The following is a 13,142-nucleotide window of genomic DNA, read 5'->3' as shown; positions in this document are numbered from 1 at the left end:
TCAAATTGAAGAATGAAATAATATACAAATCACAACTTTAACATAATACAACTCACAACTTAAAAAAATAGAAAAAAATTTAAGAAAATTAACATAAGAATTGTAAAAATAGTTTTAAAAAGCACTTTCAAATTTTTTTTAAAAAAAATTCAAAATAATAATTCAAATTTTTTTTACAAAAATTCAAATTTAAAATATATATTTCGAAATTATATAAAAAATATTTTTTATTTTTTATTATTTATATATCTATAAAGTAAGAAGTAGAAATTAAATTTTTTGGTCATTTTATTTCTTGAAATTTTTTTTGTGACAAAACCTTTTTTAAAAGTTGTTTAAGAATTGCCTTAATTGAAATGATTTTCTTTCCTTTTTTTTCTACCACCATTAATTTCTTACTTTAAAAGTTAATAACAGTCAATAGAATTCTATACACAAGTAATGAAAATCTGTGTAAAAGTATTTGATAAAATTTGTTAAATCTAGTTAACTTGTAAAATCCTCTCAACTATTAAAATCATCAAATTCCACAGAAATTCATGTTCCAATAACCCCCCCAAGTAGATTTTTGGGAATGATTTTTACCTCTAGCTTTACCAAGTTATACCTCGACAATAGTTTAATTGGGTAAAACTAGGTGTCAGTTATATCTCATGTTCAAAAAATCGGTTTAGACGGGCGCTTGCCGGCGAACATATACTTGGCGGCCAACTACCGCGGCGTAATGAGCCAAATCGGACATTAAATCGGATTTCAGAAAAAATTCTTGTTTTTGTTTCATCCTACTATATATTAAATGAGCTTTCATTTTTTTAACATTGAATTTTTTTTTGAAGAGGTCTAACATAGTGCAATATAACAAAACAGATTGTGAGTTCTAACACCCGAAACAAATGTAACAATAAAACCGATAAAACAGTAAAAGATACCAATATGTATCATCAAAGGTTCAAAAGAGACCAAGCGGATTTTACGAGCAGAAGCATGAAGAGGATGAATGCTCATTAAACATGCAAGTAGAAGCTCATACTAGGGTTATAACCTTGAGGGTGATGACATGATTTAACTAAATCGGACCACCGCAGGCTAGTAGTACCAAGGTCAGATCGAGATCCTTATATATTGAGCTACAAGGGAGCAGTGGAATCACAAGGAAGAGAGTATGGTGCTGATGGTAACAATCAGAGGTCAGGTCAACAAGGTCCAAGAAATAAGAACTACAAGGGCAAAGGTTTTGCCTATGATAATAGTAAATATGAGGATCACAACAAACCTGGTTATAAGAGATCAAAATGGAGATTTTTCAAGGAATTTGAGCCAATTCATCTTCTTCCTAAAAAGACATCAAAGAGGTATGCTATGGATTCAAGAGGCATAAATGATCTCAACACTCAAGATATAGGACAACATTTAGATGAGAATCAAAAGCTCATGCTCGATGCTTTTAGAAGTGGAAAGAGTGGTGAAAAAGGCCAGCTTTCAGTTTCTAAGACTCGCAAGTCCCTTACTTTTGAAGATAACTCCTCGGCAATTGATGTGGAAGACTTGAAGAGTGCTGAAGATACACTCCATAAAGAGGCAGATGTCCCTAAAGAGGCAGATATAAAGGAAAGTGAAAGATAGAAGATAGAGAAGATGTAAGATATTGTTGAAGATAATGACTCTGAGTTAGTTCTTGAGGTTGAATCTACTGAGACATCGGAACTGCAAGCCTCCGATCATGTGCAACTGGGTCTTACTGACGCGGATTTAGATATGGAATAGGATGATCAGTTAGAGGAGAATGATAATTATGAAGTCATGGAAACCTATGAAGGGAAAGGACACCAAGCTACCAAGAAGAAGCTGGTGAAAGCAGGGGGTGTATTTATGGGAGGTACTACTAAGAAGAGGATTGTGCAGAGCCTCTTTTCTCCAAAGAAGAAGCTACTGGCCAAGCAGGCAAGTAAGGTGGGAGATAAGGGAATACTATCCCAAGGAAGGCTCCGGTAAGCCAGCAGCTGATCAGGAATAAAAGTCTGAAGTGTTTTTAAGTCTGAAGTTTAAATTTTCATGAATACGTATTGGGATATAGTCATTGAACCCCATGAGTTTCTCTTTGATTCTGTTTTTCTTATCTGTTATGAGCGTCCTATGAAATCTGCAGGGTTTTTGAATAAATGTTTTGATTACCAAGTTTTGTTTAAGAGGCTAGTTGTTAGTGTTTTTTTATATTCTTTGGTTTTGTGGATGTGGAACTTAGTCCAAAGACAGCCACACTTAGTTAAAGTTTTAGCGATCAGAATATTTCATATTCTATGGCTTGGTTCTTATGTGATATGCAGTTTTTGGGTGATAAGTCGAGTCATGAATTAAGAGATAAGAAACGTGTTGTTTATCGCTCAATGGTTCTACTGTAAATTATGATAAAAGAAATATCTATGGGTATACGTGTCTTGGATGAGATGGTGTTGTTGTAACGATTTGTATATTGATTCTGGAACTTGGGACTTTTATTGGATAAGGCATATTGCCATGGAACTCTTGATAAGGACTATCGTCGAGCATCATGTGATGCAAGTTGGAACGATGCTTACATATATTCGTAATGGGACTTGGATGATCATGGGTTGAATTCAGATCAAGATTTATATATTTGTGAATATCACTCAAATTATCCAAGAGTGACTTTTACTCTTTCAAATAAAAGGTTCAGTTGCAGTACGTAGGAATCGAATCCACAAGAAGCGAGGGCACACAATAAATCTGAAGCAGTAATGATTAAGCTATGTAGTAAATTAGAAATCAGTAAGTGAGTGCACACAATAAGAGGTTCAGTTGCAACTCATATCTAGGAATAAAGCCATCAATTTGAACAAGTCAAGAACCAAGACTATATATGATGCTTGTTATCTTGGGTTATCACCTTCTTTATCACCATGTCCTTAACCAACAAAGATTCATTATCAAAGGTAAATTAATCTGATGTGTGTTTGGAGACCAATAGCAAAGATTTGGTAATAGGAGGACAAAAAATTACATCATCAAGTGGAAACGTACTCCTCTGCATAGAAAATAGATCTGACATGATTAATAGAAAGTCACCATTACCGACTATAACTTGATCAATTCATAAATATGATTATGTTGATTGTAACTGAGAACCATCATTAGTGATATGAGCAGAAGCATCATAGTCCGGATACCATTAGTAACAAGAAAACTGTTCATGATCTGAAAGCTTCAAAGTGATCAAGGCTTTGTGAAGAATGTCTGGAGACTGATACTCTTGATCAAAATGGTTGTAGTATCTAGCAGCTGAATGTCCATAACGTCCATCAATATGATAGGTAGGTTTGGAGCCAGTGTTGGAGCATCTGAACTGCTGGTGAAACCCACGGCCACTAGTAGAGTATGTACCTAAGCCACTAGAGTTTCCTGAACCTCTCCCAAGATTTCCTTTCTCGTTTAGTATCCTCGGCCTCTATTGGAATAGCCTCTTCCAGTATAAAAGGCCAAATGTGGATAACATCAGATGCATGGTTATATACCTGTAGCTTGTCATCAAATTTAACAAGATTGAAAACAACATCTTCAAAACTCATCTTAGAAGTATAGTCCATGGAATGATGTATGACTGTAGAAATGGACTCATATTATTTACCTTAACCACTTAAAGGATCATAAATCATTTCTTGTTTTTAAACCAGACAACATATCGAGTCTAGCTGGTCACGGATACTCTTAACATCACCAAGGTACTCAGCCATAGTTTTTGGTTCTTCGACATACCTTGTAGGTTGCGTTAAAGGTCAAGCTTACGAGTCAAAAACGCTGTTGTGTTACTTTCTGAGGCTGAACCAGACTTCTTGAGAAAAGTGAAGACCGTAGACAGAGTGTCAGAGAACCAAACAACCACGCTATGAAAAGATGATCTCTATGGATGCATTTGATGAACTCCGAGTTTTCTTCCTCATACACCACATAATCATATCAGACTGACTGTTGGCAATGGTCGAGGAGAAGACCCATTTATGAACTCGAGCAGAGATTGACTGAAGATAAAAGATTCAAGCTACATTTTCCATAAAAGATATTTTGTGGAAGAGAGCTTCGAGGTAACACATTGTGAGATTCTCAATGATGAAATGGAAAGAGGATCCAAAGATTCGACCAAGTCTCTGATACCATGTAAATCTCACTAAAGCATGAAGTAGACGAAAGGATTTCAGATTTTTTTTTTTTACAACTTCAGAAATGTTTAAAGAGTCTCATGTCTTTTTATAACCAAGGCTTGATCTTATCCTATGCATACATTAGCACATGATTCCACAAGAATCTAGACACCCAAATCTGTTGAAGGTAAAGGTATCGTGTGCTGGCGTCTTTGTACTGTGCGATGGCCTCTTCGTACAGCTATCACCACAACTCCTTTGACTGAGTAAGACGTTGGAAGTTTTAACGGCTAGTGGTGTGTGCGTAGTAGGATTGATGACTTGTCTCTGGGCTTTGATGGTTGGCTCATAAGCGAGTGAAGATCCCTCTACTTCAGCTGGAGTGTTTGAGACACTTTGGCTAATACCATTGTTCCATCAATAGCAGTTCAGCTTTTCTTCTTACGATCAAGAAGAATTCTTGAAGAGTCATGAGACCAAGTTGGATATATGTCTGCGATTCCAAACTCGGTTCTTTCATCGAATGTGTCGTTATAATGGCGTGAAGTTTCTTGGTTTCATGTATGATATCTCATACGTGTCTCCTTGTGATCGGATACATGCATGTAGTCTATAATCCATGTATGACAAAAAGGAAGTTGAACTTAGATAAATATATACATTAGCAGAATATATATGGTACATAATGAAAATAACGAAGCGGCTCGTCTAAGAAAACCAGCGCCGGATCACATATTTTCTCAATGTGAATCTCATATATACACTATCAAATTTGGAATTAATCTAGCTTTTAAATTTTCAAATCTTAGACATTTTATATGAGATTAGTGCATAGATACCATATAAATAAGAAATAATAATAATTTTAATATGTCAAATCATAATAAGTATGTTGCCAAAATATTATGTCAACTAAATGTGGCAAAATATTGGGCAACTTTGTGTGGTGTGTATTATGCAACTATGAGTGGTGTGTATTAAAATCCTTGTAATATAAATAAGGAAGTTTGAAGAGTGTTGTAATCCAAGCTACTTGAATTGAGAGAGTTGAATCCCTTGTAATATTTTTGAGTGTTGTTCAGAGTCTTAAAAAAAAATTTTTTTTTAGAAAATCATTTCGCCTAAACCGATTTTTTTAACGTTGTGGCTTTCCAAAAAAATAAGCTTAAATCGAAATGGTTGAGATATTCACTTGTGCTTAACCCAGGACGGATCCGGATATCTGGAAAATTTAGGGTATCCGGATCCGGATCCGGATCCGTCGGATCCGTGGATTTAATATCCGGATCCGGATTCGTGGTTTCCGGATATCCGGATTTCGGATATCCGTCTCGATATTCTATTATCCGCGGATATCCGGATCCGGATCCGGATCTGTCAAAATAATTAAAAATAATTTTTTTAACAAAAAATACTAATTTTTTTAATATAATACATAAATTAAATATTTATAAATATATTTATATATGTTTATAATATTGTAAAAACTAAAATATAATATTATAAGATTAATTCATGTATAAATATTAATATATCAAATATTAATATTAATAAAATTTAAAAATTTAATGTATTTTAAAAATACGGATCCGGATCCAGATATCCGGACCTAAAAATTAAGATATACGGATCCGGATTCGGTTTGCACGGATCCAAGATTTTACTATCCGGATTCGGATCCGGGCACCCCGGATATCCTATTTTCGGAGCGGATCCGGAGCGGATCTCAGATCGAATCCGGATCTCGGATAATAAGTCTCAGGCCTACTTGTGCTAATGAACAAAAAAAATTAAGCTTAAATCGAAATGGTTGAGATATTCACTTGTGCTAATGAACAACAAAAATTAAGCTTAAATCTTCTTCTTATATGCATATTTATATAGGTTTTGGTAAAAAGTACATTTCTTAGGTGAGTGATGCAAGCAAGCCTCTTACGTGGCCTATACGAAATAGATTTTACAAGAAAACACAACCCTATTGTCCAATACCTGTAGGCCACTTCAGTAACGTGTACAGTTAATATATGTCATCTCTTATTGCCTGATAAGAAACACCATAAGCTACTACAACTGTGCCTTCCATCGTGTCATATATACACATTCAAGAAAACATATTTCGAGATTTCATTATTCGACTCCATCAAATCTTTATACATTATCAGTGATGACGGATTCAAGGCCTGCAAGTATCTTGACTCAAGCCGATGCTTTACTTAGGAAAAATTTAGTCTTCCAGGTTTCAAATTTTTCTCAAAGATTTACTTAAACAGCCTAAACAGAGTAACATGTTGCCTTGTTTGTTCTTTGATGCAGAAACGTAACATATGGAGCAATGTACGTCTCGTCACGATCCCTTTCTTCCTCTGTCTACTTCTCGTTGTTATTCAGTTGCTCTTTGACTCTCAATTCAACGAGGACCATGGTCAATGTGGGTGCTTAAATGAGAAAACTTGTGGCTTAAGGTATTCTACTTCGGATCAAGCAGCGTTTTGCGCCATTCCTAACCCATCACAGTGGACTCCATTACTTCAAATTCCGTCTCCTCAATACCGAGCCGCGACTACACTGTACCTGAGCCTTTCTTCACCTGTCACCTTTCTCTTCACCGGGAATAACCAGTCGCTTGGAGAAAGTATCAACCATATCAATAACTCCTTTACGAAACAAAATATTTATAAAATTTCTTTCTATTTTTTGTTTAATAAGTTTTTTTTTTTTTGTTTTCCAGCTCTAATGCGGAATATGTATAGCAATTCACCTGAGTTTGGTGGAGATTTAGCCAATTATGTATTGGTAAGTTCTTGAATTTTTTATTTGTTTTTTGGTATTTTTCGCTTCATTTTGATTCTGTAACTTTATACTATATGTATGCAGGGGTCGTCATCTTTGCCTGCATACACCAATTATATGGACTCTTCTTTCATCTCAGATCTCCCCATCTACAATATCAAACACAAATGCTCACCGAACTCTTCCTTCTCAATCTTAATTCACCAACCACCTCTTTCATTCCCCAAAGGTAGTCGCCAAAATTCTATATCGAAATCTTGATGTATTCAAGAAAACAGAGTATTTATGGCTTGTTTGTTTGCCTTTTGAGTATAGAGATAACTTGTGTCAGAGGACTAAATTTGTGGCGGAATAGTACTTTCGATGTGAACAAGGAGCTTTTCAAAGGTTATCGAAAAGGAAATCAAGAAGAGAAGATTAACGAGTATACTGCAGGTCTCTCATCATCATCATCATCATGATCATCATCATCATCATCACCATCATCATCTCATCTCACAATGATATGTCTTTAGATAGAAGTGTTCTGTGACTTAAGTTTCCATTTTGTAGCTTTTGATTTTCAGAACACAAATGGGAGCAGACTCAATGTTAATGTTTGGTACAACTCTACCTACAAGAACAATACAGTGATTCGGCCTATGGCTCTGATTCGAGTCCCTCGCTTGGTCAACCTGGTGCTTATTTTGCTTTAAGCCTTTGCTCATCTCAATAATATATATAGATGTTATCATTTTACTACACAATCTTGAGTTCAGAATTTGTCTTTTCAGGCATCTAATGCATATCTTGAGTTCCTAAAAGGTTCTCAGACAAAGATCCTCTTTGAGTATATCAAAGAAATGCCCAAACCAGAGACTAAATTGACCCTAGACATCACCTCCCTGATCGGTCCCCTCTTCTTCACATGGGTCATTCTGCTGTTATTCCCTGTAAGTCTTCAAGATTGTCTGAATGAAACACTCGTAAACACTTCTCTCGTGGCTTTTAATTGAAGTTTTTATCTGGATCATGTAAGGTGATCTTAACCACACTGGTCTATGAGAAACAACAGAGGTTAAGAATCATGATGAAGATGCATGGACTTGGTGATGCTCCTTACTGGATAGTTTCGTACACCTATTTTGTTCTTGTGTCGATTCTATACATGTTGTGTTTCGCGGTATTCGGTTCAGCCATTGGTAACTAAGCCACAAACTCTATCGAATTTGCTAATATGTGTCTTTCTATGTTCATTATTCTTTTTACTTGTCCTCCAGGGTTAAACTTCTTCAGGCTTAATGACTATAGTATCCAGCTTGTGTTCTTCCTGATTAGCATAAATCTTCAAATATCAGTAGCTTTCTTAGTATCTGCAATGTTTTCAGATGTTAAAACTGCTACAGGTACAGTATATCATCTTCGTCTTGAATCTTGATTCGAAATTCATTAAGTGATGAACACAATTGTTGAAATCATTCAGTTATAGCATACATATATGTCTTTGGAACTGGACTCCTAGGAATCTTTCTTTTTCAATTCTTCTTGGAAGATCCTCACTTCCCAAGTAAGTTCTTAAACCCCACTCAAGCATTTGCTAGTAGTCCAAAAAAAACGCAAGGTTTATGAGTTGATTCATGTGATTTTTCTATAGGAGAATGGATCATTGCAATGGAGTTATACCCTGGCTTTTCTTTGTACCGTGGGCTATACGAGTTATCACAGTCTGCGTTTGCAGCAGACTACCGTGGGGTTAATGGAATGAGATGGAGAGATCTTGGGGATGGAATGAAAGAAGTGACTTGTATCATGCTCATTGAGTGGCTTCTACTTCTTGTTTCAGCGTTTTACATTGATCAAATCACTTACTCTAGTAAACATCCATTGTTCTTCTTCCTGCAAACCCCTTCAAAGAAGAAACAACATCACTACTCTAACAAACAGATTTCCAAATTTGTCGTCGAAATGGAGAAACCAGATGTGTGTCAAGAGGTAAACAGATACAAGATCAAGATCTGTTTTTTTTTTAATTGACAAAATACTGACTTAAGATTATTATGGTGTCAGAGGGAGAAAGTAGAGCAGTATCTACTTGAATCAACTGAAAACTGCGCGGTTTTATGCAATAATCTGAAGAAGGTATACTCAGGTAAGGACGGGAACCCTCAGAAACTCGCGGTAAGAGGATTATCTCTTGCTTTACCTCAAGGAGAATGCTTTGGCATGCTTGGTCCTAATGGAGCTGGCAAAACCTCTTTCATCAACATGGTCTGTAAGATTCATATTTTTTTTATTGATCCTTTTGTCTTATAAAACTCACATGCTCAGTCAAATGTTATGTGTAGATGACAGGAATCATTAAACCATCATCTGGCTCAGCATTCGTCCAAGGTCTTGATATTTTAACGGATATGGATAGGATATATACAACAACTGGAGTCTGTCCGCAACACGAGTAAATCTATATATATAATGTGCATCTTCTTTTCTTCCGAGGCTACATTGTTTCTTAGTTCATTTCATTTATCCACAGTCTCTTGTGGGATAAATTGAGTGGAAGGGAGCATCTACTTTTCTATGGAAGGCTCAAGAATCTTCAAGGTTCTGTCTTAACCCAAGTAAGTTTATGTTTTCACTTCATTGGTTTGTCAATGACTTGGAACATCTCCAACTCACTCTATTTTTCACTATAAAATAAAATTTACAGTAAAAATGCTCAAATGATACTATATTTTTTACTATTTGAATGTAACCCAACTCAATTATAGAATTACTATATTTAAAAAAAAAAATAGAGTGATCCATTGGAGATTGTTTTATATGCAAAGGAAATTAAAAAAAAAGAGAGAGAGTGTTCTCCCTTTTTTTTGGTAAAAAGAGTGTTCTCCCTTTTTTAGGCTGTTGAAGAGTCACTTCGCAGTGTGAACCTTTTTCATGGAGGAAATGGGGACAAACAGATCAGAAGATACAGCGGAGGGATGAAGAGACGGCTAAGCGTTGCCATTTCTCTTATAGGAAACCCTAAAGTAACTTGAAACCTCTCTTCATATCGAAAGATCTATTATATGTTATTTAACTTCTTAGATGTAACAATGTCTTTTGAGGAAATTTCTCAAGGTTGTTTACATGGATGAGCCAAGTACTGGGCTTGATCCAGCCTCTAGGAAAAGTTTATGGGACGTAGTGAAACGTGCTAAGCGGAAAGGGTCGATAATACTCACCAGTAGAGTCATCTATCTTCTTGTCTCCATTGTTCGTCTACCTCATATATCTTTATTATCTTCTCCATTAGCTTTGGTTATATGTTTCAGCACACTCAATGGAAGAAGCTGAAGTGTTATGTGATCGTCTTGGAATATTCGTCAATGGAAGTTTGCAGTGCATAGGCAATCCTAAGGAGGTAAAATTAAAACAGTACATGTTTTACTTATATATTATATTAACGACCAATATTCATTAAAATATTCATCAGAAAATCTAGAGAAGAAATTTATAACCAAAAACATAATGACAGCTGAAGGGTAGATATGGAGGATCCTATGTATTGACTATGACAACCTCAGAAGAACACGAGCAAGAAGTGGAGAAACTAGTGCATAGCTTCTCCAAGAACGCAAAGAAGATATATCGAACCTTGGGGACTCAAAAGTTTGAGCTGCCAAGGAAGGAGACAAAGATCGCTGAGGTGTTTCAGGCGGTGGAAAAGGCAAAGAAGATGTTCCCGGTGGTTGCTTGGGGACTTGCAGACACAACGCTTGAAGATGTGTTTGTAAAGGTTGCTCAAACTTCTTAATTAAGCACTCTTTCTATATATATATATATATATATATATTTTTTTTTTTTTTTTTTTTTTTGCACTTCTGTTTACAAGTTCTGAACTAATAATATTATAAATCTTTATTTGTCTATTTTCAAATGTAAACACAAACGATGAAAACAAAATGTATGTGGCGTAAGGCCCTAAACTGGTTGGAGCCTTCAATTCCTTGATCAAAAAGAAAAAGGCAATACATTTTCAAAATATGATGAGTGTCTTTTAACTGAACAAATAGAATTTTCATCTGTCGACCCTTAAACAAAAGTCTATAAACTTCAAATGACTTGCAAAACATTGTTCTCAGTGGTTCAAGTTCCAAATATTTAAACATTATTTTCACAAAGAAGCTATAGAAAGTTTCAAATTTCAAAAGTGATTCCAGATGAAAACATACAAAGGGGTTCAGTTTGTTAAAGGCGCTAAGGAGCAGAAGTGGAAGTGGAGGCCTTCTTAAAATCGATCTTGTCGACTTTAACCTCGCCATCGATGAGCTCATAGACATAGACCACAACTCGAAGACCATCGATATCCATAAGAACAAAGCTGGGGTTAACATCTTGGTTTATACTGCTATAAGCTCCAGTCGCAGAGCCCGGGTTTATGACAACTCCTCCCTCGTGTTTGTAGGCTGTGAACTGGTGGGTATGTCCTGTTACAAGTATGTCCACGTCGAGCTGTCTCTGAAGCATGGCTAGTGAGTCTAAATCACCCCATGGGATCACCTGTAGAACAAATCGAGAATCTCTTACAGCAATATTGTCGGTAAAAGAGTAGAGAGACGAATACTTTATGTGATTAATAATTCAATATAGTCGGTAAGAGGAAGATTATGTTATCATCCTTATAGCAAACTTTGGTAACAAATGAGTATTCATATAATAAGCAGCAAAAACAAAGAGAACCTGGTGGCCGTGGCACAGTCCCAGCTTGAATTGGCCAATAGTCAAAGTTTTAGTCTCAGGGTATCGTGCATCTTCGTCAAACTCACCTCGAACTATATGCAAATCAGGGCAGATAGTCTTCAAGTAGTCATGGATTTCCTAAAACAGCCAAAAAAATATGCTCTGCTTAACCACAAAAGACAAAATTGGAATGTAACTCCTTAAGCCAAGCAGATACAGAATAAACTAGATAAGGATTGAGTTAGGGTCTATTCTCGCTCTCAGGGTCATCTTTTCTTCTTCCTCATATGTAAGTATCCCAGAGACAATAACATCAGACAGAATGAAGCAAAATATTATTATTATTTTTTAATTTATTTAAGAAAAAAAGAGATTACTTTGATGCAGAGGTTTCCAGTGCAGATGATGTGTTGAATCTTGCCAGGAACAAGCATGGATTTGAACTTTGGGGGTAGATCAGCCGCTCTATGGGGTACATGAAGATCCCCCAATGCCAATACCAACACCATTGAAATCTCGACGAAGTTTAAGATTCCCTAAAGGAAGATCGGGCTTCCCAGATCAGGATTTTAAATTACCAGATGGGTTTGGGTTCTCAGATATTGTCCATGGAAGATCCTTTCTTTTTTCCTTTTCTTCTAGCTCTGATGATCGCTCCTCTCGTCTTTTGCCTCACTTGGTTCTCACCGGGGAAAAACTAATCGTCGTACGAAAACTTTGACATTAACCGGTTAATTAACATTAGTACAAGAAATTCAACAACCAAATCAACCCATATTAAACCGGACATTAGGGATGCTACAACGGCCTAACCCGTTTAAAACCCATTTAGCTTTTTCTAAGTGCAAATCTCCAAAATATCAAAATAGCATTTTATCTTTTGAAAATTTTAATTTTTTTATTTTTAAAAATTTGAAATCTTATCCCCAAAACCTCATTTCTAAACTCTAAACCCTAAACCCTAAACCCTAAACCCTAAACCCTAAACCCTAAACCCTAAACCCTAAACCCTAAACCCTAAACCCTAAACCCTAAACCCTAAACCCTAAACCCTAAACCCTAAACCCTAAACTATAAACCTTAAACCCTAAAACCTAAACTCTAAATCCTAAACCCTAAACCCTAAATCCTAAACCCCACCCTTTAACTCTAAACCCTAAGTTTGTGACTTTTGATAAAACATTAAGTGCTATTTTTGTGACTTTTGACCTTGAATACTAGTTTGGGAACAAAAACTTGATTTAGTGCTATTTTTGTCTTTTTCTCTTTTTCTAATGGGGTTCTTAAATTATTGTATTTTTTTTTTCATGCTATAACTTAAAATTAGTTGTTTAATTAATGCAAAACTTAAAGTGTTTTAGTATAGTATTTGATTATAAGAAAATGGTTGGTGAAAAGTTAGAATTTTTCAATATATAATGATTCTTGAAATCTGTATATTAATAGCAAACCCTTTTTTTTTTCCTCTAACATCATTTTTATAGAAAAAAATTATGATCC

General features: G+C 35.6%; 2 protein-coding genes across 5 annotated transcripts; one reads left to right on the top strand and one right to left on the bottom strand.

Moving 5' to 3' along the window:
• Nucleotides 1-5,885: 5,885 nt before the first annotated feature.
• On the top strand, nt 5,886-10,744 carry LOC106336026 (ABC transporter A family member 8). 4 transcript variants are annotated; one of them, XR_001268793.1, is made up of 18 exons: nt 5,886-6,390; nt 6,468-6,786; nt 6,883-6,947; nt 7,029-7,173; nt 7,260-7,379; nt 7,497-7,621; nt 7,718-7,876; nt 7,963-8,125; nt 8,204-8,329; nt 8,407-8,490; nt 8,578-8,915; nt 8,991-9,191; nt 9,269-9,378; nt 9,457-9,541; nt 9,821-9,949; nt 10,041-10,146; nt 10,216-10,323; nt 10,438-10,593. XR_001268793.1 is itself a non-coding variant. In XM_013774739.1 (18 exons), exons 1-18 carry the CDS (start codon nt 6,319-6,321, stop codon nt 10,714-10,716), a joined length of 2,715 nt encoding a protein of 904 aa, XP_013630193.1. In that variant the 5' UTR covers nt 5,886-6,318; the 3' UTR covers nt 10,717-10,744. The 4 variants fall into 4 exon arrangements, 2 of the variants coding, with proteins under 2 accessions (XP_013630193.1, XP_013630194.1); XR_001268794.1 differs by having other exon boundaries at nt 10,396-10,488; XM_013774739.1 differs by having other exon boundaries at nt 10,235-10,323; nt 10,438-10,744.
• Nucleotides 10,745-10,985: 241 nt separating this feature from the next.
• LOC106336025 (vacuolar protein sorting-associated protein 29-like) lies at nt 10,986-12,358 on the bottom strand. Its single transcript, XM_013774738.1, has 3 exons — nt 12,020-12,358; nt 11,643-11,780; nt 10,986-11,462 (listed from the first exon to the last, which is right to left on the bottom strand). Exons 1-3 carry the CDS (start codon nt 12,149-12,151, stop codon nt 11,160-11,162), a joined length of 573 nt encoding a protein of 190 aa, XP_013630192.1. The 5' UTR covers nt 12,152-12,358; the 3' UTR covers nt 10,986-11,159.
• Nucleotides 12,359-13,142: the final 784 nt, after the last annotated feature.

Source organism: Brassica oleracea, chromosome C3, assembly GCF_000695525.1.
Source record: "Brassica oleracea var. oleracea cultivar TO1000 chromosome C3, BOL, whole genome shotgun sequence".
NCBI lineage: Eukaryota > Viridiplantae > Streptophyta > Magnoliopsida > Brassicales > Brassicaceae > Brassica > Brassica oleracea.
The sequence above is the reverse complement of the archived record's forward strand: the minus strand, read 5'-3'. Positions and strand labels throughout refer to the sequence as shown.

Excerpts from the sequence above, each read along its gene's own strand:
- LOC106336025 (XM_013774738.1), bottom strand. The coding sequence starts at position 12,151 with ATGGTGTTGGTATTGGCATTGGGGGATCTTCATGTACCCCATAGAGCG. Across the intron at positions 11,781-12,019 it reads CTGGAAACCTCTGCATCAAA|GAAATCCATGACTACTTGAA; the intron begins GTAATCTCTTTT and ends TGGCTGTTTTAG. Across the intron at positions 11,463-11,642 it reads GACTGTGCCACGGCCACCAG|GTGATCCCATGGGGTGATTT; the intron begins GTTCTCTTTGTT and ends TTTGTTCTACAG.
- LOC106336026 (XM_013774739.1), top strand. The coding sequence starts at position 6,319 with ATGACGGATTCAAGGCCTGCAAGTATCTTGACTCAAGCCGATGCTTTA. Across the intron at positions 7,380-7,496 it reads GATTAACGAGTATACTGCAG|CTTTTGATTTTCAGAACACA; the intron begins GTCTCTCATCAT and ends TCCATTTTGTAG. Across the intron at positions 8,916-8,990 it reads AACCAGATGTGTGTCAAGAG|AGGGAGAAAGTAGAGCAGTA; the intron begins GTAAACAGATAC and ends TTATGGTGTCAG.